We start from the raw sequence: 25,146 nt of genomic DNA on the forward strand, positions 1-25,146 counted from the left end.
AAGGAGCGGGTAATGGTTCAGAACCGGCGCCTCATCGCGGCCGCGCCGTCCGCCCCGCCCTCCCCCTCTCGCTCGGCCGCTGAGGAGAACAAAAAGGCGGGAAGCGGCGGCGCGCGCTGAGGACGGAACGGAGGGTGGATCGCACCGCTGAGAGGAGCGCGGCGGCGGCGGCGGCGGGCGCCGTCTAGTGCAGCTCCCAGACCTCGCAGAGCAGCGCGGTGAGCCTCGGGTCCTTCGTCCGCCACGTCACCAGCACTTCGGCGTGGGTATGGTTAAGGGTGCGCAGCTGCGTCAGCCTCCCGATGAGGCGGGCGAAATGTTGCGGGTCCTCGGGATGATGGATCTTCGAGTACTTGTAGAGGATGCCCAGGAACGGCTCCTGCAGCTCTTCTACGTGCCGCTTGTTCCTCAGCAGCGGGCGGTCTGCGGGGGCGCGAGGCACAGCGCGGTCACTGCGCGCCCGCCGCCGCCTGAGGAGTGCGGGGCAGCGCGGGAAGCGCCTACCTGAGAACAGCACCGTGGTCGCTACGAGCAGAGCGTATTCGGTCTCGGTGACTTTCAGTTCCCCCATGCTTCTGTAGAAGTAAAACAGCGCGGTGATGAACTCCTCGGTTATCCCTTGAAAATGGAAGAGGATCATCAGAGTGTTATTGTGTTAGAGGCAGGTGCTGCCGTTGGTTTGCCCTCTTGTTTTAAAGTGCTGGGCTTTAAGAGCACAGGAGCTCACAAACGTAACAAAAACAATTTTCATTACTAAAGTAGTAATGAAAAAGGGCTGTATTGCATGAGTTGCTTCTGCCACGTGAGGATGTGACACACTGACACGTGTGATGGAGAATAGAGTCAGCCGTGCAAAACACCTCCGAGGATTGCAATCTGAGGCCATTTTACCTGTGGTGGTGGTTGAAGTCGGACTCTCTTCACTGTGAGACATTTGAATTGAATACACGTTCTTATCAAGGTTTGGAACGTGGCAGCATGTTGTGTGATCAGAGCGTCTGATGTGACCTGGAACAAGAGAGGTGGCAGCTTGCAGCTGAGCTTAAAACAGCTGTGCACATTGGGTGTGAATCTGCTTTGGGACACATCTTTAAACTGTGCAGATTTTTGTCAGGTAGGGAAAAGAGTTGCTGTTTTTGTTTTTGTTTTTCTGCATCCTACACTGGGTTCATTGGTTACATTCCAGTTGATAAAAATCTTGCGTCAAACTTGAAACAGCATAACAGTAATGTAGCTAGTATTAACATCCACCTGATAATTTGTGCAAGCTCACAGAAGCGTTGCTTTTTGTTTGGAAAGGAGTAAAGCAAAACAGCATTTTTAATTTTTTTTTTTTAATACTCTATGGAAAAATGCCTCCAGAATAACAGAATTGTTCAAGTTGGAAAAGACGGTAAAGATCATCAAGTCCAACCACAACCTGACCATAGTACCCTAACTCTAACAACCTTCCATGAGCTTTCTCTAACAGACACTGCTAGGCCATTGTGAAATAAAACACAGAATCATAGAATCACTGAATTGCTCAGGTTGGAAAAAATCACATCCCTGAGCACCACATCCAGGCGGTTTTTAAACACATTCAGGGCTGGTGACTCCACCACCTCCCTGTGCAGCCCATTCCAGTGCTTAACAACCCTTTCTGGAAAAAAAATTTTCCTGATATCCAACCTAAACCTCCCCTGGCACAACCTGAGGCCATTTCCCTCATCCTGTCAGCTGCTGCTGCAATCAGCTTTCAGGTATTTGAAGAAAGCAATAAAGTCTCCCCTCACCCTCCTCTTCCCCAGACTGAACAGCCCAGTTCCTTCATTCTCTCCTCATAGGCCATATTCTCCAACCCCTTCCCCAGCCTTGTTGCCCTTCTTTGGAGGCTACATATTGCTGGTGCTATTGTAAGCAGTGCTGTGCTTGAATAGTGAATTACTTCAGATTCATTAAATTGGAGATTGTATTAAAATGGCTGAACTACTGGTGTTTACAGAAAGCCTGTTAGTCCAACTTACTTTCACTTGATGACTGGCATTCATTAATTCTTTGGTTGTATATCTGAGCGGAACACAAAAACATGGCCTCAACTGTTGACCCTTTTAGCAGTGCAATTTGATCTTCACTAGCTAAACTTTCAAATCCTGCAAAGAGAGAGACTTGTTAAGAATCAAGGCTGTGGCTGCCTTTAAGCACCTAAAGTGGACTGATTTCTATCTCTGATCTTTTAATAAATACCTTTACTGAAAAGGAGGATCCACTGTTAGAAGACATTTGTACACAACACTATCTAATGCTCTTGCTTTTCTTCTTGCTAGTTTGCGAGCTAGAAACAAATTGCTGTTGTCAGTGCCCAATGTATATCTTTGTTGCCTACAATGAGTTGCAAGCTGAACTGGATTTCAGACAATGTGTTAAAATGGGAATTCACTCAAGGTGGTGTTTTGAAGTCAAAGTACTGTCAGAAAAACATCTCTATTCCATGTCAGAAATTGGAGAAAAAAAAAATCACAATAAGTTTTTGAAGAAAATGCTCTAATCTGTTGAATAAATGGTAATCCCAATTGCTAGAGTTAGATCAAGTAGTCAGCTGAATACGTTTTCTTAAAGCCTGTGTTTTTCTCACACTGATGCCATGAATACAGCTTCTGCTTCTTAAAAACAAAAAGTCAGACTACTCCATAACACTTCCCAAAGGAAGGAGTTTACCTGGGAGTCTTTTTGTGAAGTCCACTAACACTTGTACGTGGACAACTGCTGTCTCAGAGAGATGGAGAAAGCTTTCCTCAGGACTTGTGGTTTCTTGTAGCTGCATGAAAGAGCATTTAGACATCTGATACATCCAAGATACATTGCGTGGAATAATAACAACTCAGAAACAGAGGCTGATTGCTCTGCATACGTACAAACTTCCTTGCTTCCTCAAGGGGAATTGTATATTTTTGGTGTGCTGCTACGATGTGGTCAAGAAGTTGATGTTCCCCTGGAGTGAGTTCCACCTTCTCCACAGTCTAATAAAATAAATAAATAAACCAATCAAACTGTAATGAGTTAAGGCAAACTAAATGATAAAAAAGTTATTTGAAATAGAAAAAAGTCTCACTTTTCCAGATCTTGTTGTAGACGATACATGCTTACTATTCAGTCCCTCATCTTCCAGTTTTATGTTGCAAAGTAAACTGCTCTTTTGTTTGAAATTCTTTCTGAGTCGCTTTGACTTGCACTGTACTTCAGTCAGCAAACCTGTGAGGCATGGAATTATGGATTAATGCATATTTTTTTCCAACAGATAACAATTTGAAATCATTACTGTGTATGCATCTCAGGAGCTATAATGAACTATGCTTCCTAGAGAACATGGAACTGTGCTGTTGATTAAGCAAGTTGGTGTTCTGTATCCACAAAAGGCCTGCTTGCAGCCTTCTCGTGTTATCTGGTTTGTGATTGGGACATATGAGTATGAGAATTTTTCATAAAGGTTTTGTGCAATTTCTTTAATGCTTTATTTTCCTTTCCAAACATGAACGTACATCTGACAAGCTTGGATAGCTGACAGCTGTCCTGTCAAAGTTTAGGGTATTTAGCTGTCTCGTTAGTACTCTCTGCTTTATTTTGTAATGTCTTTGAACAACAGTCCTCTTCAGGAGCTACTTCCCAAGCACTGGTAGTTTCTGCACATGAAGATGCTGCAGGTGCTACAGACTTAAACTTTCCTAGAGCGAAATTAAGTTCAGATGAATACTATTTGGAATCACAGAATCATCTAGGTTGGAAAAGACCTTTAAAGTTCATCAAGTCCACCCATCCACCTAACATTACAAGTTCTGCTGAGCTGTGTCCCCGAGTGCCACATTCACACATCTCTGCCTTCAGGGACAGTGACCCCACCACCTCCCTGGGCAGCCTGCACAATGCCAAACCACCCTTTCAGTGAATAAATTCTTCCCATCTTCCAATCTGAATCTTCCCTGATGCAACCTGAGGCCATTGTCTTGTGTTCTGTCACTTAGCTATAATGAGATAAGGGATTGGATACAGAAAAGGACTTATCAGGAGGGCGCACTCACATTCTGCTAGCATTCCCACAGCTCTGCACTTCTTCAGGCGACATTCCTGGCACTTCCTCCTCATGTACATGTCCATTTCACAGTGACCACCATTCTTGCATCGATACACTGCGTTTTTGGTTATGCTGCGTCTGAAGAAGCCTACAGAAAAACATCAGGTTGTGAGTAAAAGAATTTAAGGAGATTTACCTCATAATTCAAAGTTTTGTTGTTTTCTTGACAATGAAAGTATTACCTTGGTTTCAAATTTTCTTTGTGATGACTTAATTATGATGTGTTCTTTCTGACTAGTATTAATTACTGTTTACTTTAACTGATCAAGATAGCTCCCATATTAATAACTGAATTAATAGCATACTAAGCTATTAAGAACAATAATTAATGATTTATAAATAAAGAACTCTAATAAATGACCATAAGCCAATAAGCACCCACTTAAACAAGCACTATTCCAGTGAATACTCAATAGGAAATTCAGCTTTATTAATTGCTCCTCTTGAATATACACAGAGAAAACATTTCTTCAAAAATGTTTTAAGAACATGCATCTGAAGGTATTGTGTGAGACGAAGGGTTCCAAGGTTAATTACAGTCCCCAGAGAAAAATCATGTTAATGAAGTGTGTTTGTTTACATGCACTACTGCTCTGAGCACTGTGCAGAAAGGTACGGATGAGTCTGTGCCTCTTACCTTTACAACCCTCACAAGTAAGTGCATTGTAGTGGTAACCAGATGCTTTATCACCACAGACAACGCACAGCTCTTCCTGTCCCTTCAATCTCAAAGAAGAGTGATTTAACCTGGGCCTTTTTAGTGCTTGAAATCCACTGTCATCAGGGTGGGAAGCCATGAAAGGAGGCTTGCTTAATTCGCAGTTACTGATGATGTATTGCCCATCAGTGTACTGAGAGTCCAGGCTGTATGGGCTGTACTGGGACTGCGAAGGTTGTGACTGTAATACTGGAGAAGGAATTTGAACTGATGAGTATTGACAGTAAGGTGCAGTCTGAAAATCAGTGTCTTGCAGCTGGTAATTGATGTGCTCTGGTAAAACATCTGGAGAAAAGAAAAAGTTGAAAATGAAATAAAAGCCTAGGGAATATCGTGATGTCAGCTACCTGATTTTTTTTAATGGTTTGACAGTTAAATATTTAAGCAGAAATATTAGAAGAACACATTTTCTTAAAGACAGTCTGACATATCTTTTAAAAATGCTACCTGTAACTATAACTAATACTGAAGTGAAATGTTACATGTTCTAGAAATGGCTTGTTAAATGCTTGGGCAATGACATGTGACTGACATGGATACTTGTTGGTAAATAATTGTTGGTAAATAGTTGAAAGAAATATTCCTAACTGAATATGTAGCTACAAGATTTACACTTAAGTATTTTTTATTTAGTTGTCTGCATTAAAGGAGAATGTTTTCTCATAAAAATGAATATTTATTAATGAGTGAAATGTTAATTGTTGACATATTTCAGGCATAATTTTGAAAATATTGTACTGTAAGAATCTGAGAAAATATAGAGTGGTAAAATTTACGGTGGTGGGAGTCTCGAAGTTGAAACTCAGAAGAGTAAAAAGCAAAGACCTGTTTTATTTAACATTTTTCCCCACTTAATCCTTTATAATTTTAGTTATTAAAAAAAAAACCACAAACAACTATGTACAGAATTATGAAGAGAGCTTCTTCCTGCCTTTCGGGGTTCGGTGTTTGAATTTAATCCAACCCCCCTAGATGTACACAGCTGTACTGAAGAGCTCATGCAACAGATATTGGTTTTTATTGTTCAAATCTCTGTAAAAACTGGAATCTTTTTTTAAAGTGCTTTGTAGGTCCTTTTGTTTTTAATGGACTTTAAATCCTGCTTTAACTCACCATAATCAAATTAGTTATTGCAATTACAGTTATGTAGGACAGCCATTTTATATTTGTAATGTATTTGGAGTGCTGTAATGAGACCTGTATCTTCTTGGTGTCAGTGAAAGGAAAGCAGCACCACTAATGTTTGTATGAAACGATCAGCTGGCATAATCACACTGTGTACAGAAATCTGTATGAGCATATGCTCATATATTGGAATACTCTTTCTGTTTGACATTTTTAGTCAAATGTTAGCTCCTAGGAGCTTATAATGTTATGCTAAAGTTAAGAAAATGGGAATTCCCACAGACATTCATCTTACTTTACTGCTTTTTCAGAATATTACAACTTAGCATTACTTACCGTAATACTGTATGGGCTCAGCAAGACAGTACCCATCTGGTACAGTGACAAATGTATTTGCCATGTTTTGTCCCCAGTCTCACTGTTTCATTCACTTTGCTATGGGATAAACGTTTTAGAAAGAGACCTAGAGAAATGGAAACATAAAAGGAAGATGATATGAGAAGGAATTGCTAGGTAGGCTTAGATGCAGAGCTGAACCCAGGAAACTCCAGAATATGACACTATTTGCAGACTGTAAGAAAGATAGAGGTATGCATAAAGTCGTGTAATACTTGCAGTGAGTGGGGATTTGGTGTTGAGTCCATTCAAAAATCTCCAAAGTGTATATAGAACTGTTTTGCTCCTAACTTTACTTTGCTAGCCAGGCAAGGAAAGAGATTGTCCCACTGCAGCCTCACCTCAAGCACAGGGTGCAGGTTTGGGTGCCATAGTGTAAGAAGGGCATAAAGCTATTCAGAAGTTGTGATAAAAATACAAAATAAAAAAGTCTGCATGGATGCTAGCAGGAATGATATTGGAGCTTATATACGTGTCGAGGCAATCTTGGCATGACTTGAACAGCTGAGTGATGCTAGGGTAGCTGACACATTATCAATTAAGAAATAGTTTATTTGCCCCCTTTTCCTTCTGTACAAGGGGAAAGCGTGCCACCATCACTGGGTTATAATACCCTGTGTCTGCTGCCTACTGGGTAAGCTCTGTACAAGACACTTTGCCAATGAAGTATTCAAAGGTTTTCTATGAATGGATAGGAAGGAGAATAAAGATTGGGAAGGCAAGTGTTTGGAAGCAAGTAAGAAAATGAAGCTCTTCGATAATGCAACCAGACTGTTTATATGTGTCTTGTAGTGCAAGTTGGATTTAAAGATCTTCCTTGGAAGACTCGCATGGATATAATGCAACACTTACATGTAGCTACAGCTGAGGAAAGGAATGGATCGCTTGAAGAAGTCTGAAGTAAAATTGCGTCCTGAAAGACACGTACACATGGCCCTTCCCCAAAACCCGACAGCTTTGAAACTGGACGCTTTGTGTTGCCAGTGGAAGGTGAAAAGGTACAGTGAGACTGGAATGCTGCTTTTTTTTGTTATCTCTGCTAGTAAATATTTGTTTGAAAGAGAAATTACTCATTGAATCATGAGGTCCTTATCAGTTAGATCAATTTGGTGTGGGCAAAGTCTGCGTTTTTCCTAAAATATGTGTATTTGATGGAGAAATGTGTTTCTGGATATCAGTGGTTCCTTTAAATAAAGTAATAAAAAAACAGAACCTAAAATAAAATTTTGTTGATCCAGTCTGATGCAGATCTTGCATGAGGTGCATGAGGTGCATATTACTGTGTGCAGGGTGGTCAGGTCATTTCATATCCTACATCTTGCTATCATTTAATCAAGTTTTCCTCAATTTAAATGACTGGCTGAGAAGGGCTTTGAGGATTTAGTCCTTTGTGTTGATTTTTTTAATGGCTGATAAGCTAGCAGCTGCAGACACAGAATTTCCAACTCAGAATGAGATTTTGTAAATCAAAACATTTAAGTTACAAGAATGTCATAGCAGAATTAGCACTAAGTCTGTTATTTGGGGAATAATACTACACCACCTAGAAATGAGATATAATAGTCATAGTATCATAGTACTTGTGTGTAAATTTTAATGGTTTCATATTCTGACATCAGAGAACATAATGTTAAAAAGTTTGTTCTTCTGATATGAAACTGCTTTGAGCCTTTTAAAACAAAACTATAGAAAACAAGACATATAGGGAAGGAACTTAATACTCTGAGACTGGAAAGCTTTGATCATTTGTAAGACTGACTGTCAAAATCACACCTCTGCCCTACTAGGTTCTTCCCTCTTATATGTTTATAAATCAGCAGTAAGGAAGCCTCCTCCAAACTTCAGGCATTGATAAACTGATGGGATTCTTCATATACTTGTCTATCAAAAGTCCAGGTGACATCCATAATCTCTAACAGCTCCCTAGGAATACGCCACGATCTCAAGGACGCTTCTTCAGCTCACAGACACATTCATTAAACCTTTGCCATGCAAACAAGTAAACACTCAATGCACACAGAGGTGAACAACTTGTGAAATCATTAAAACCTTGACAGCATGTAGCACATGGAGCCATAGTAATTTTCAAAACAAAAAACTTGGACAAGGTTGAAATCAGATTGAGGGAAGAGCTTTGGGCGTTTTGTTCACTTACCATCATGCCATTCCAAATCAAAATATTTTATCATCATCATCATGGGTGCCCATTTTTCTCTTGTATAAATAAATAGTAATGTATATAGAAATATAAATTATAAATTATATAAATATTATATAAATATAAATAAAAAGTAAATACTCAAAATGTAGCCATATTTTTTGTGTGCTTTAAAAATAGGAAAAAAGCAAAAACACAACGAAACATTTCCTAGAAAGGACTCAAAAAGATCTTTAGCCTTAGAAGTTGGAATAACTGAAAACATTTTATGAAAACATAACTGCATTTTTTAATAACTTGTTCCACAGTATCACAAGCAATACAGTCTTGAATCCTTTATGAGAAATTCTGACTTCCCAGTAAATTTCAACATGCCATGTTGTGCCTTGCTTTTCCTTCTTCGCTCTTACTTCCATGGAGCTATTTCTGCTGTATCAAACCCTGAACATTTGGAGATCACTTTTTTTTAGGAGCCTCCACCAGCTGAGAGATTCTTCTTCCTTCTTCTGAAAAGCTGACCCAAGAATAAGTTGCTTAAGTTCTTTTGAAGCCATTGCCCTTTTGCAGATTTATTTTTGACAGTTATCAGTTTTCTCAAATAATAATATTCAGTGTAAACTACAGTGAATGTTTATTCAAAGCATTGGTTGTCCATCTAATACAGACATTCAGTAAGATTCAATTATTAGTCCTAACTAAAAACTTCATGTTATCAAAATGGAAACCATCCAGTAGTTAATTGATTAAAAATAACAGAATTTCAAAATAATTATTGTTTACTGTTATTCATGGCAAAAATTGGTTTTTGTGGTTTATTTCTTTTTCTTTCTTTCTTTCTTTCTTTTTTTTTTTTTTCTATAAAGTACCACAAAATAAAGCAGCACCATCGAATGCTATCAAATTTGTTAAGATGCAAAAAACCACTGCTTTCAGGAGAGGCTCTAAGGAGCTCTTAAAGAGTTATGTTATGACAGTGCTTTAGCTGCTATCATAAATATTTTGATAGTTGAGTCATAGGGAAATTTCTTGTTTGCAGGGAATTTTAGGAACTCAGCTGAAGTTCTACAATATTTATTTAGCATTCCTTGTGGCATGTTAACAAACACAGCGTAACTAGAAGGTATGTTTAACCTCTGTAGAGTCACAGTAATTTTGCTTCTGGAAAACATAGTTTTGTTTTTTAATTTGTGAGGTTAAAGTCAACGGAGTACAATCAGTGGCTACTAAGTGTAATGCCAGGAGAAATACTGAGTTTCAATCAGGCAATTAATTAACAGCATCTTTAATTAAAGAGTGTGGATTTTTTTACAAGGAAAGTTGTAGGATCGTTTGAATTGTCTCCTATGTAGCTCATAGGCATTGTTACATTTTTAATTGGCTTTCCTGGTTTGAATGTGCTGTGAAGCTCCCAAAAGCTGCTACTTGAAGAAATCCCATTTTTCTCCTCATTAACTGTGTTCCTTCTTTGGCATAAAATACCTTTTGAATCTTTCCTGTAGTATAAATGGCTTCTTTCACTACTTGAGTTGCAGACCAAATCTGTTTTTGGAATTGTTACCTCATTATGAATTATTACAGAGATACAGTTTCCACCTATTGTAAAGTACGAGGTTGGATGTTGTTTGAAACTTTGCAGCTTTCCTGGTATTTTGGGGAAGGTAAACAAACCACTGAATTAAAAATTTATTTTACGTCCTTATGTTCATCCAGTGAAATTGTTGGAAAAAGATCTGGATAGCTAGGACACTCCATTTAAAAGCGCTTCTTTTCTATATTAATTTAGCTAAGACTTTCAGAAGAAAACAAACAAAAAAAAATCCACAATACCTGCAATATTTTCACCTGGCAAATTGATTCATGGCTACCACAAGAATTTATAATCCCAGAGCACCAAGAGAAGTAAATGAATTACCTACAGCAGTTGCAGAGTTTCTCTTGTTTCCAGAGCAAGTCCGTGGGCTGTAGCAGTGATCCCAGCTCTGAGTCCAGCTGGAGCGAACTGGGCCTTCTCCCTATTTATCAGTTTGTGTGCATACACTCGGCTCCAGACAATCTGCAGAGCAATGCTACAGCTCTGAGACACGAACTTCCCACACAGCCTTTCCTGGGGTCGAAGCGAGGGCAGCTGCAAGCCCACATAAATCAAATAATAACTGGGTCATCAGGGACAGAGGCCATGGGGACCTTCACGTCATGGTTTCCCAGAGTTCTCCCTGACTGATTACCAAGTATTTGCTTTCTTGGTAGAATTTGAAATTCTCCAATTCTGATTGCTTAACGTTGACATGCCTGAGTGTTAATGGAAGATGTTCACTGCTTTGCAGAGAAAATACTGCAGTGGTATAAATTGAGCGTATCTACAAGAAACAATAACTGAATTTGTAGACACTTGATTATGTTGGTATTTTGAAACACAAAACACTGAGCGTGTTCTACCAGTTCTGATTCTAACATACCTGTGCAGATGCAGCATGCAGAGGATTTCTGCAAGTTACCATGCTTTCCATGGCTCTGTGGCCTCATGCACAGCACAGTGGCATTACCCTTCACAGAAGAGCCGTGTTTGTGTTCAGCAGGTTCCCAAGAACAGCGTGTTACTTGTTTTCATACACTCTGACAACATTCAGGAATCCATGAGCGTGCCTTTGGAGTAGGAACTGTTGAGTTTGGCTTGCAAGGGAATAAAAAGTTGCCTCACAGATGTTATTTGAGCATTTGACAGGATTTTTGAGCTTTCAAATGTGTTGGATTGGTCATGTGTGCTCACCAGGGACTGAAATGCAGGGGTTTTGAAGTATGGACAAAGATAACAATCTTGTAAATTAAACAATGAACAGCATTTGTCTTCCCAGTAAAAGAACTTTATTTGGAACTTTCTAAGATATCAAAAAACCCAACACCTTCAATAGTAAAAATGGAAAGTTTGTAATTGGTAGAATAGAGACATTTTGCACAGCATTTCTTTCTCAAATGCCATTGTCTATTTCATCCATCTTTTTTGTCTGTCTCATGAAAAATAAGCAGAGATTTACGAAATGTTCTCTCTTCAATACTATGGACTTCTAAAGCTTTTGGGGCATTTATTTTTTATTTTTTATTTTTTATTTTTTATAGAAGATAGTTTACTGGCAAGCTATTCAGATATGCCAGTGAGACATAGGTACTTCAAGCCTACTGATTCCAAGTGTTTTAAGTCTGAAACCCAGGTTTTCAGAAGATGCCTAGTGCTGCTTCTGCTCAGTGCTTTAACAGCTACTGGATTCAGAGTAGATTTCCAAAATAACTATACAAGAACCTAAAACTAATTTGTAGAAATTAGTAGTAGAGTTCCACATTAAACATTAGACCATGCCTATTTACTCCTATCCACGTGGCCATCTTCACGGTTGTGGTAATAAATCTACTTTGCACAGTCAGTGATTCAGACCAGAGTAGTGGTCCATTGTAAATACATTTATTTGCACTATTTTAGTGTCCATTCTTCTATTCAGGGCTTAGCATGACAATAAAACATGGAAGATGTGAGAACCCACTTGAATCACATAAAGAACTGCTGTGAAGAAGAGAAAAATGAACTGTTTTCCATATTTTTAAAGAATACAACAAGCAATAAAAAGCTTAATTAGGAATTAATTGGGAATAAGGAACAAGATAAGAAAAAATCACACCAGTAAAAATATCTCTGGAATAATTTTTTATACAGAACTCATTACTGGAGATTCTGAAGATCAGGTTGGACTACATCACAGAACTTAAAAACCGCTACCTCAAAGTTATTTGGATCCAGAAGGAAGAGAAAGGAATGGTAACATCTCTTCCAGCTCTAGTTTCTGTGATTTGTTTCAGATTTTTAAGACAGTGATACGCTCTCTGATTAGTGATGTTCCTAATGTCGTTTAAGTGAGCAAAGGAAATCAGATAGATTGAACACACTTTGCTAGAGGAGAGGAAACAAAACGTTACTCGTAGGTATGGACTGCAAATATTAGCTGAAAAAGCTGCTGTCGTGAGTGGAAATCCAGAAGTGCCAAGGAAGTGGAGAACAAGGGGCACAGAACACCTTACACTGCACCACTCCTGCAGCCTCGCTCCATTGCCAGTGTGAAAACTGCGAGCTTCTGTAGAGTCTCATCTACATGGGAAGTCCTCCTTTCTGCAGGTAGGGCTGAGAATTTGAGGAGTGCTGAAACTGCAGATTCAGAGAAGATCTTCCCTACATAGGTGCCTGTTGAGAGAACTCATTTCCAAGGTATGGAGAAATCTGCATTCATCAGAACTCGTGATTCGGGATCTCTGTAACTTGCTTGGTGTTTGAACAGTTAAAGGAAATCCTATCTACTCCAGCTGGGTCTTCTCTGCATAACTGACCCATTCGGCTTGATCTGGTATTGGATTGTTTACGTAACTTCAGTAATTAACCACTCTCAACCTCATTAATGAAACATAAACCACCTCTTCTACTCATTTATTAAGCCCTTGTCAAACAAAACTTAAACAAAGGGCAAAATCTCAGCAAAGGAACAGTCCAAAAGCTACTGGGATCTGCCTACAAGTCGTTATGGCCACTTTGTTGTTGTTTTGCAGTACAAATTAAACAGAAGCGATGGCACTGTCTATTGCTTTTGGCTAACTTCTCACAAAAACATCTGAGGTCTGTCACATGAGGGCAATGATGCCTCCACAACTATTTTGGTCATTTCAGTGCAAAATACCGATGTTCCAGTTCATTACTGTAAATCATTAAATGATGAAAGCAAGAGTCAAATACTAAACAAATGGGATACTTTGGAAAACTAATTGCTTATTACAGTGTTCTTTGTTATATGTGAGTTAAAGGTTACGTTGAAATATAGGTTATTTCATTACAGGATTGAGTTGTTCTTGCTAGCAAACCGTTCTGAATAGTGTTAAAAAAAGAGTATCAACCAAAAAATCAGATGTGCTAAAATGTTCTAAGTTAATCTTTACCTATTTTTGTTCTAGAGAAATATTTTAGAGGTGGGCTGTCAGACGTACAAAAAACATTGAGCTACTTAAATTTAGAATCTGTTGAGGAACTCATGGGAAAAACAGAAGGAAAGAAATGGCAAGTTTTCTAATTACCTTCTCATAGATTATTTGTTAATCTTCAAAAGATGCAGTGGTTCTGGCACTGCTTTCTGCATGGCATGGATGAGCCTCAGCCCTGAGTGAAAACCAGTTTAGGTGGTTGTTATTCTAAAGTGTAATTAATCAAGATGTTTGAGGGACGCATTTCTGTTGTCAGCATCCGCCTCTTTTGCCTGCAACAGGGATCACCTTTGTCTGAACACTTTTAACTACCGAATTGAGTACAAAGGGTCAGTGCCTGTCTTGTCCTGCATACAGCCTCATTGGTTGGACTAAATTGCTTAAGATCCAGTGTAACACTTCTAATACTATTAATATATATATGTGCTCTTTGTATGATAAGTTCACATGTTTTAAATGTGCTAATTTCTGCAGCTTCACAAAGTGTGTGTGACATTTCCTTTGAGCACTGGTTTGCACAGCTCTTATCTTCCCTACAAGGAGCTTTTTGAAGCAGTGTTATTTATTTGCATAAATTAAAGAGTAGCAGTCTTCATAGAGCAAAACAATCTGTTTCAGCAGAGAAAGGAGCGTGAGACTGGTCAGGGAAATTCATCAGGCAGTGCCTTTCAGTTTGAATTAATACATTATTATGAATTATTTACTTTGCTGCCAGTTTCTGGGTACGTTAAGGGCCTTACTTGGAGCACATTGTTTTGGAATCCTCAGGACCTGAACTCATCCCAGCTTCAGTGCTGAGAATTCAGTGCTGTGTCTGATATCAAGCCCTTTAATTGCCCTTCCTCTGCTTCTCTGGTCTGCCCAGAGTTCTTTCAGATTTTCCAACTGCGTGCTTGAGCCTCCTAATGAACGATACTCAGAAACACTTATGTGTTTATTCCACCACAGAAATGCTATTGGTGATTTTACCAAGATGGCCCAGAAGTGGGTTTGGTTCTATAGCAGCTTTACTGTTTTGGAGAGCCTCAATTTATATCTATCTAGCATGTATTTTTCCTGCTAGAACAAATCCATGTTCTGTTTGACAAAATACAGTCATGTGCTTAAGAGTTATTAAAAGCATTAAAGCACTAACCTCTTGTAACCTCATTTTTCACTTTGTACACATACATAAGTGTTTAATCGAATTGAAGTTAAACACTAAGATGCTTGAGAGGCCAAATTTATACATTCTCTTCAGTTTATACAGAACTGATGTGATAAGCCAAAGGAATTATAAGACACCACTACTCTGAAAACGCTCATCCGTTGATTTGTTTAAGCTCTGTTGCTACAGAATAGAAGTTCTGGTGAGAAGCATGCCTAGCATTTAAATCAAGGAGTTTTGTCCTACTGGGATCGGATCGGCCCTGGCGCCACACTAAGCTCATTCTGCTGTCCTCTGGAAGTTGAACAAATGATTCTGTGTCAAGAGATGGGCTGGAGAGAGAGCGACACCAGACTGAGAGCTCTGCAGTGGGAGCACAGTAGGACTCCATCTTCTTTTCAATCTGCATTTTTATTTTAGATGGTCAGAAACCCACAGAAGGGCTGCACGGATCCTGAAATGGAAGCCTGATAAAGCAGCGTTTCTCCCTTGTCTCCACTTGGTATGAAAGGTTAGCATGTTATCTCTGAAGCCAGGGAAAAGTAAGCATTAAATCATGCCCAAAGGGAAGTAGAAATGCAAGGAACAGAGCAGAACAAACAGATTCAGACATACAATCCAAGTGCAACTCCTGCTGAGATCATTCCTGCTGCACAGGACTGCTTGTTCCTTTATCTGACTTCACAGCTGCTATGAATTGCAATTGCTGGTGCTACATTGATCTTACTGGGTACCTCCATCTGTAAAACAAAATTTGAATGCTACAGGTTGCAAATTTGATATCACAGACCTTCCTTAATTAGAATAGGGTGAAAGGTGAGAAGATACTTAACTGGTATGAAAAAGGAATCCTGATGACAACTACATTTTTGTTGTGTGTCTGTCTCAAAGGAGATTTAAGCTTGAAAGATGGCTCAAGGCACATCCTGCTAACACACTGCTGAAAATACTGCTTACAAAGTTGGCACTATCAAATAAAAACAACGAAAAGTTAAGCAGCAGAGACATCACGGGTTGCTAACGGTGGTTTCAGTTAGCAAATAACAAAGAACGAAGTCAGCATTACAGAGCTTGTTATTTTAACTTGAGTAGAGGATGTTTACTGTTCGAGGGACAAACAAGAATACAGATAAGATGTCAGCTCAACAGACCTCAGCCCAGAATTTATCACACACTGCTTAAAGGAGTTTTAAATAAAGATAACCAGGACCCCCCATGGGTCACGGCCACCTGCCCTCTGCAAACAGCGCCCATTAACAGCTCCTGGGCTGCAGCTTTCCGCATGGTCCCCTCGTGCTCTGAGAGCCACCTCGTGCATGAGAACAGGGAGCTCTGAGAGCCGTCCGTGTGTGGAGTGCCGGCACGGAGAATCACAGAATCATGGAATCACCACGGTTGGAAAAGACCTTTAAGATCATCCAGTCCAACCATCCACGTATCACCAATAGTACTCACTAAGCCATGTCCCTCAACTCAAAGTCCAACCGTTCCTTGGAAATCACAACACACAGGTTAAGACATCGATCTGATGCAGGTTTCTTTGTGCTGCTATTTTCGTCGTGAGCTTGCCTCCCCTCAAAACAAACAAACATAAAAGCAAAAAAGAGAGTTGTATTCTCCTTTTGAAATGACACTGTTAACAAGAGCCCCGTTCCCAGCCGGCCTCCATCCATCCATCCATCCATCCATCCATCCATCCATCCATCCATCCATCCATCCATCCATCCATCCATCCATCCATCCATCCATCCATCCATCCATCCATCCCATCCCTCCATCCCTCCATCCCTCCACCCCGCGGCGATGTGGTGCTCAGTGAGGCCGCCAGGCGGCGCCGCGGGCCCAGCGGCTGCTCCGGGTCTCCACGCATGCGCAGCTGCGGCGCGAGGAGCGCGGCCCGGAAAAGGCGGCGGAGCTCCCGGTGCGGCTCGTGGTTCGCGGCTCGTAGCTCGGACTGCCCGCTGCGCGGTCCGGGGCGCGCACTGCCGGCCATGGGGCCGCCGCGGGAGTGAGCAGCGCGGCCCTCCCTGCGCTCATCATGACCTGCACCATCGAGAAGATCCTCACGGACGCGAAGACCCTTCTGGAGCGGCTGAAGGAGCACGACACCGCAGCCGAGTCGCTCATCGATCAGTCCGCCGTCCTGCATCAGCGCGTGGCCGCTATGAGGGAGGCGGGCGCGGCGCCGATCGAGAAGGGCAGCGCGGCGGCGGCGCCCACAGCCGCTTCTCGGCGGGGCCGGAGCGTCCCGGCGGATGGAGCGGACGGCTCTCGGCTGCGGCCGCACATGTTGCTGTGCCAGGAGAACACGCAGATCCGCGACCTGCGGCAGGAGAACCGCGGTGAGCCGGCCGGGATGGGCCCGGGGGAGGAGGGGGGGGCCAGGGCCGCGCTGCGCTGCGCTGCGCTGGGCGGCTGTTGTCGAAACGGTGCGTGCGGGCTGCTGGCTGTCAGCGCGGCGGGGGGTCGCGTGGGGCCGCCGAGCGGTGCTGAGGGCAGCCGGGCGGCCTCCGAGGTAACGCCGTGCTGCGCTCCGTGTCCCTTAGCGCTGTGGATCTCTCTGGAGGAGCACCAGGATGCGTTAGAGCTGATCATGAGCAAGTACAGAAAGCAGATGTTGCAGCTGTTGCAAGGGAGAAAAGGTGAAGATGCAGAACCGGTCCTGAAAGTTCATCAGGCCAACTCTGTGGTAAGGTGGGGTGGAGCGGGAGGGGGAATAGGAAACTTGCTCTCTTATTGGTCTCCTTTCATGGCCTCACTGTGCTCCAGGATGTGTTCTTTGAAGCTCTGGTTCCTTTAGTATATTTTTTCCCTGCATTCTTTTTACAGCATCCGGGTTGTAATGGTTGTCATAGAGGATCCTGACCAACACAAGCCTTTCATTGCCCACGTGAAAGCTTGTTGTGTGTGCATTGGGTTACTTTCCTTGGGTTAAACTTTAATGAATCACGGAATCACAGAATGGCCCAAGTTGGAAGGGACCTCAAGGATCACAAAGCTCCAACCCCCTGCTGCATGCAGGGCCACCAACCTCCCCATTTCATAGCAGCCCAGGCTGCCCAGGGCCCCATCCAACCTTGAACACCTCCAGGGATGGACGGGGCATCTACAGCCTCTCTGGGCAGCTGTTCCAGCACCTCACCACTCTCATAGCAAAGAACTTCCCCCTGAATGGCTTTGTTTTCACTCAAGAGGACCACATCAAAGGTGTTATCGTTACTGTTGAACAATTGTAACAAAGGGAAAAGAGCCTCCTAGATCCCTGTAAGCTGAGGTGTTCTGAGGGCTTAATAAATGATCACTTCCAAATACTTTTAAATACAGATAGGCAGTATAACAGCCTAACATATGTGTGTAACTCTGTGTGTGACATAGAGTGTCTTCAGGAGGCCACGGAGTGGCTGCTGATAACTGTCTCTTGGTTTACATTTAGATATCTGATAATGCAGTAATGTAGGGTATGTGATTAAAGGTTATTGTTAGGTATTTACTGCATAAATATGCATTTGTAATGCATTTATAATGCATGTTTATGTGATGAGAACATAGCAGGCTGGCTCAACCTAACAAGATCTCATATCTTGCGGGTTTTTTTGTTTAATTCTCTTTTGTGCAGATTAAGGGTCTTCCATTGCTTGCTTACGTGCACAGATTGCTTTATTGATGAAGACTTATAATTTGGACAGAACTTCTAACATTCCCTATCACTGTTTTTTGCTTCATTGTAATGGCACAGGAATACAGAGCTGGAAAGACTTTGGAGAAACCTCTTCTACCATGGTGGGATATACCTAGACTACCATCTCCTTCTCTGGAGATGTTCAAGTCTTGCCTGGACGCCTACCTGTGCGACCTGCTGTAGGGAACCTGCTTTGCAGGGGGGTTGGACTCGATGATCTCTAGAGCTCCCTTCCAACCCCTACGATTCTGTGATTCTGTGAAATGCTAAGGCAAAATCTTCTGTACTTGATACTAAGTTTATGAATTCTTTCATACTTTCACACACTTACGACTTCAGAGAACAGACACCACCTTTTAATATCTTTTAATATTTGACATTCTTATTTAACCATCTTTCTGTTTGACAGACACATCATTCTCAGATGATGTAAACTTGTTCCTCCAGCTCTCTAGGTACTCTAATCTGCTTACATGTTCTCTCAATATTGGAATTCAAAACTGGGTTCTCTTCTAAGGTGGCACATCTGTCTTCCAGAGGCAGAGCAGAGTAATTGTGGGCATTTATTGAGAGGAAACCACACCCTATAAAGCTGTGACATTTCCCACAGTGCCTTGTGATATCATATTATGTTGTAATAAATGCTTCAGAGGCTTCTAAATCCTTGTTTTATAACTCTTTGTGAATGGCTGATATGTTTGTGTTCACATGCATGAGTTCCTCCCTACGAATGTTATTTTGGAAATGGAATGTTCTTCAGATAAGAACTAACGTTGTGTTACGTGTTGGAATAGTTCTGTATGAATTATACACTTATTTCTGAGCTTTAAAAAGAAAAAAAGGCAACTACCAAAGGACTGGGAGTATTTCTAGACAGACTCTGTTGGAAACTAATGCAGGAGATACCAGTCTTCTTTGTTGTTCAGTGGTTTTGTTTTTGGTTTGTTGTTTTATTCAGTCTTAAAGTTTTACTTGCATTTGTGTCAGATGTTCTTATAAATCCAGTCAAGTTTTTCTAGCAAGGCAGTGTAGAAATTGCCGTATACTAATTGTATTCACTTGAGCAGGAATCTGATCTCTCAGTCCTTGTCATACTTGAAATGATTTCCATGTATGTGAAGGTGCAGCACTGACTGTTCTGCTCACTGTTTTCACTGATGGCTGATGATAGTGGACAATAAGGTACATGATGCTATCCTAAAATGTTGCATAAGCAGGGAGGATTGTGAGTGGTTGGGAGAAAAATATTAAAATTCAAAATAGGAAAGTAGTCCAGAATTAATGAGATGAGAGTAAATGATTCATAAGGAATATATTGCTACTGCTTTTGCCTGAACGTATTAACTGTGGGTTTTTTTCCATGTCTTTCAGGAAATTGAAGGTCAAATAGATAGAATATGTGAGATGGGTGAAGTGATGAGAAAAGCTGTACAAGTTGATGAGGATCAGTTTTTTAAGGTTCAGGAGAAACTAGCTCAGCTGGAGGTAAGAGCCCATGTCATTGCTAAGGACAGATCAAGCTTTTGGAGCTCTAGACTTGCTCTAGAGTTTGATTGTGTGTGTCAGGTACTTACTAACAATAAAAAATGGGGATGGTGGGTGAGGTTGGGAGGCAAGGAATGTTTTCTGTTTATTTTCAAATTCGTGGTATTTCTATCATTGTAATAATAAAGCCAGAAGTAAAACGTGTACTTTAAATGATGTGGTTCACCTCTTGCTAACACTGCATTAATGTTTGAGTTATAAAATTAGAGTTCTATTAGGCTATGAAGGTACGGGGCTGCTTAATTAAAGGTCTGTAATTTTGTGGATTAGCTCATCTCTGTTTCAGCCAAAATATTGATTTTATTTATTTATTTATTTTTGCAGCTTGAAAACAAAGAGCTACGTGAACTATTGTCAATCAGCAAAGAATCTTTTGAGGTCAGGAGAGAAGATATGCGTGACAGTGAGGCTTAGGTCACAAAATATCCACATCTTGACTTCAGAGACTGTTATGAAGCCACCCAACAGGGATGATCTGTAACTTGTTCTTTCAGGTGTTTCACGTTTGTTTTACCTATCCAAATGTGTGGCCTGTTTTCTTCGTTATTCTGAAGTCACACACTCCTGATGACAAAGGCTTGCATTGCTGTTCTGTCATAAATTGCAGCATACAAATGTGTAACAACGAAGTACTTTTGGTGCATACTCTTTTGTGGCAGTTTATCTCATGAATGTTATTTTTTATAAGCTTTAGTCAGTAATTCCAACTGCGCAGATGTCACTTAAAACTGCCTCATCAGTATCTGGCAAACGTAATGCAGATTCTGGTTGTTTTATGTGCTGGAAAGAATAAGATAATTCGAAAACTACATTATAAATGATAGGTTCACATCTTGCTTTGTCTGCACAGAGTGGCACCTGGAGCTTTTGCTTTGCTTTGAAGACCCAACACTCAGTATTTGGTAACATTCATACATGAAAAACTGCTAAGAGCCAGAATATCAGATGGCCAACAGAGCACTTTAATTGCTAACTTACATCAGGAGTATAGTTTGCCTTGATTTAGAGAAGACCAGTGAGAATGACTCTTCCTCACACATCAGCATGTTTTTATTGCAGATCTGAGGCTTTTTTTTTTTTTTTTTTTTTTTGCTGTAGGCAGCCCTGTTCTTTCTTTACCTGTGCTTTGAGGTGTACGGATGCTGATCTGAAAGCAGTGTGCTCACGTCAAGGTAGTTTCTATTACAGAGAATACAGTGCTTTCAGATCAAAGCTTTTTGGCCTCCCACCACTTTGAATTTCAGGAAGGGTGAGGTGTGCCTCAAACTAAACCAAAACCAACCACATGGACAGGTTTTTAATGTCACGTTGCAGGTAAGTCTAGTGACAGATGTTAGTTATTCCAAAATCCTATATTGGTTGAAATTGAAGTTGCAGTGTAGCAGGATTTTATCAATATTGTGATGCTTTCAGTGGCATTTTAATGATGTTTTTTTTTTCGGTCTTCCTTGCCAATGATCAGGAAAATACTTCAGTAACAGTAAACATCCAATTGTCAATATTATGTTTTTTATGCTGTTTTTATCTGTGCAAGAATTTTGATAGATACAGAAGGCAATTTAGATCTTATCATGAGACAAATTGGAATATGCAGAGAAAAGTGTTTAGTTGATAGAAGGGGGTTTCTGTTTAGGAACATTGTACAAAAGTCTTTCCTAAAATATTTTAAGAGGGAATAATAATAATAATAATAAAAAAACTACAGGCACCATTTTCTCAGTTGTATTCTGTTCTGTGAAGCGTGGCAGTAATTCGGACTGTGCTGCCTGTACCCAGCTGCTGCATCCTGCTCTCATTTTACTTTATTGCTTGAGTCAAAAATGGTGTGTTTGAGCTCTCTGAAATGGTTGTGGCGGTGTGTTTTTACCTCAATTACCAAGTGCAGGTTAACGTTCCTATAAGGAGGAGGGTTGCTGATTTATCGCTAGTATCCAGTCAGCTGAACTGGCTCAGCTGCACCACCACCATCTCCATGTTATTCGGTGGGGAAGCAGCCACGCTGCCCGCTTAGCAGCTGCCGCAGCCCAGCACAGAGTACAGCAAGGCAGGGAGGCGGACCGGCAAAGCCGCCGTCAGCTCCTCTCCCCGCCCGCCCAGTCGCGAAGCTCCCAGCCCGTCCCACACGGAGACCGGCTGGCTGCGACGCATGCGCCGTGCCGACGGTGCCGTTGGCCGCCAGCCTGCGCGCATGCGCACCATGCGGCCGCCGGCGACGGCGACGGCGCAGACGCGGCCCCGCCTCACGTTCTCGCGAGAGGCCGGGATTTATTCCTACGTGCGGTGCCGTGCTGCTCATGGCGGCGCTGGAGCGGGGGCGCTGAGCTGTTGGGGTGAGTACGGCGAGGTGGGGAGCGAAGGGCGCCCGGCGCTGCGACGCACGGCACCCGCGCGGCTCAAGGGGAACCGGGGTCTACGGGAAGCGGCGAAAGAGGCGGAGGGCCGCCTTCGATCCCGCGGCCCGGCCGTCTCCTGTCGCGGCGGTCTCGGCGGGGCGAAGCCGCCCGGGGCCTCCCCCCGGCCGCGTACGTGGGGCGACGGACGTGTGGGGGCGGGGCGGGCCGGCCGTCCCCGGGGATGAAGCGCTGGCGGCCTCGGGCCCGTCGGGCCGTGCCGTCGCGCGCACTACGTTTCCCGGCGTCCCGCGGGCAGCCGCCCCGCCGCGGGGCCGGGTCCCGCCGGGCTGCGGGGCGGGGCCGTGACGGCGCCGGGACTCGCCTTCCCGGCGTGCCTCGCGCCCGCTCCGCCGCGTGGTCTGCCGGGACCTGCAGGTCGGGGGCCGCGGCCCGGTCGGGGGCGGCGCCGAGGGGGGACTACGGGTCCCGGCGAGCCCCGGGCGGCGCCTGGCGCTTGGGCTGCCGGGGACGGGCCTGCGGGGCGGGCGCGGAGGCGGGCGCGGGGGCGGGCGGGCGGCGGAGCGCAGCTCCCGGCGTGCCGCGCGCGCGGCCCCGCCCGCTGCAGAGCCGGGCTCCGTCCCTTTGTGTGCGGGGGAGCGGCCGCCATCGCCCCCCTTTGTGTGCGGGCAGGGCGGCCCCTCCTTTCCTCCCTGCCTCCCGCCCTCCGCTCCGCCCGCCGTTTCCTCGGCCCGGAGGCGGCCCGGCCCCGCTCGATCCCGCGCTGTCACGCCGTGGGCCGCCGCAGCCCCCGCTGGCGGCGCCGCCCCTCGGCTCCGCTCCGCCGCCTCCATCTTGGGGCGCCCGGCGGCCTCTCCCGAATCTCCGCGGCGCTGCGCGTCCCAGCCCTGTCAGATCCCCCTTAGGAACACGCGCGGAGCTCTCCATCCTTCAGACAGAACTCGCTGTAGCTTGACCGTCCCGTTCTCATTTTATTTTATTTTTTTCTTCTGGGTTGTTGCTTAAATGCACAAAAATGACCGCTGATATTTTCTTCGAGTTTTTATTTCTTAAAATCTCCGAGTGCCGTGGGCGATCTGGTGAATATCAGAGCGCTATCTCTGCTGTCAGCATTGTTTGCAGCGTTCAGGAGGTGGCACGCGGCGCTCCTCACACGTCACGCATCCTCAGATGGCCACGTTTGTTTCCCAGTGATATCTGGTGGCTGCGCTGTGCCTGCGTACTAAAAATACAATGTTTTGTCTTCATTAGGTTTGGTCGTGCCTAAGAGAGAGTTAGCCTGTGCTTGAGGTCTGTGGAATGTGATTTTTATTTGGAGAAGAGAAGGCTGGGAGAACTCGTTGCAACCTTCCAGTGCTTGAAGGGAGCATATAAACAGGAGGGGGAAAGAGGGGTAACGGCTATTTATGAGGGTGGATAGTGATAGGACAAGGGGAAATGGTCTTCAAATGAAACAGGGGAGGTTTAGGTTGGATATTAGGAGGAAGTTTTTCCCCCAGAGGGTGGTGAGGCACTGGCACAGGTTGCCCAAGGAGGCTGTGGATGCCCCATCCCTGCAGGCATTCAAGGCCAGGCTGGATGTGGCTCTGGGCAGCCTGGGCTGCTGGTTGGTGACCTGCACACAGCAGTAGATTGAAACTCAGTGATCACTATGGTCCTTTTCAACCCTGGCCTTTCTATGAATGTATGTTATTGTGGTTACATACCTGTGCTTGTGGAGAAAATGAGAACCAAAGCAAGTGTCTGTCATCTGGCAGCCTTTGCTGTGTCTGCATGCATTTCAGGCTGTGAGCAGCGCTGTGCAACTTGCTGTCATTTAGCAAAATCCGCAATGAAAGAGCTTAGGAGCAGCACATCTCCAGCCCTGCCTCCTCCTTGTCCTTGCACAAAACAATTCTGCTGTAGATACACAAATTCAGAACCCAGTGTGATGTGGGGGCTGGGCACCTGCTCAGCGTGTTTACCATTTGGATAAGTATTTATAGTAGCTGCATTAAAAAGTAAAGAATTTGAGGTATACATGCACTGCTTTTTACTTAACTTCTGCAGGCTTGATATCCCTGCTTTTTTTTTCTTCTTCTTCTTTTTTAATTTGTAATGACCTAAATACAGGAAACGATTTATTGAGTCCATCCTGCTGCTAGGGGGCAAGCTGATGCTTCATGCCATTACTTCACAAAAGTTACTTCAGTTATCTTTGGGCAGACAGAAATATTTTGATTGTTATATGTAGATATACACTCTATGCTCTGAAAGCTACAAAAGGTGATGTAAGTTGTAGTGCTGGAAGAGTTCTGATGATATTGGTCTGATCAGATGAGGGAGAAGTGTGAATATTAATGATGAGATTCCAAGTGTCTCCGTGCAGTTCCTGTGCTGCAGTGCATGCCTGCTTCATTTCTCTTGAACTTGATTGAGGGATGTTTACCTTATCCTGGATGGGGTTGTGATAAAGTTTGCTTGAATATTAGAGGGAGATATGTGAGAACAGTGCTGAGTCTTTTATTTTTGCATTACCTTATTTCAGTTTTTTTGCACTTGAGTCCTTCACTGCAAGCCTGTTCTGGGTGCTGGTTTGTACTTGGGCACAGATTTCTGCCCTCATTTAGTTTTTGCGTATGTGCAATACTGCAAGAAGACTTATTCAGCCTGGAGTTGTTCTAAGAGTGATGGGGAAGATGTTTTCTTCGAGGATGTCATTGAAGTACTTCTGTGAAAAACAGGCGTTGAGTTTGCGTGCATCCTTTGTAAGCTTTGGGGGTTCAGAACTGTTCTCTGTCTTGGCTAACTGCAGTCAGCATTTTCACTGCAATAAGTGTGAGGGTGTCTTTGTAGTCACATAAGTTTGTTTTTTCCTTTTTTCCAAGTCTGCAGTTCCGTCTTCATAATTCACTAAAGGAAATTCAGAG

At 43.1% G+C, this 25,146-nt stretch overlaps 2 protein-coding genes across 2 annotated transcripts; one reads left to right on the forward strand and one right to left on the reverse strand.

The window, feature by feature from the left end:
- Positions 1-184: 184 nt before the first annotated feature.
- Positions 185-6,351, reverse strand: LOC306955066 (bile acid receptor-like; the record flags this gene model as incomplete). The annotated part of the gene is made up of 10 exons (XM_079546298.1): positions 185-423; positions 505-618; positions 892-1,008; positions 2,007-2,132; positions 2,698-2,797; positions 2,895-2,999; positions 3,092-3,231; positions 4,056-4,196; positions 4,746-5,111; positions 6,288-6,351. The coding sequence occupies 10 exons, from the start codon at positions 6,349-6,351 to the stop codon at positions 185-187; spliced, it is 1,512 nt and encodes a 503-aa protein (XP_079402424.1).
- Positions 6,352-16,697: 10,346 nt separating this feature from the next.
- Positions 16,698-20,300, forward strand: SIKE1 (suppressor of IKBKE 1; the record flags this gene model as incomplete). Its single annotated transcript, XM_079546381.1, has 4 exons — positions 16,698-17,004; positions 17,209-17,351; positions 19,713-19,826; positions 20,211-20,300. Exons 1-4 carry the CDS (start codon positions 16,701-16,703, stop codon positions 20,298-20,300), a joined length of 651 nt encoding a protein of 216 aa, XP_079402507.1. The 5' UTR covers positions 16,698-16,700.
- Between the last annotated feature and the right edge of the window lie 4,846 nt (positions 20,301-25,146).

Source organism: Tetrao urogallus, assembly GCF_951394365.1.
Source record: "Tetrao urogallus genome assembly, chromosome: 24".
Taxonomy (NCBI): Eukaryota; Metazoa; Chordata; class Aves; order Galliformes; family Phasianidae; genus Tetrao; species Tetrao urogallus.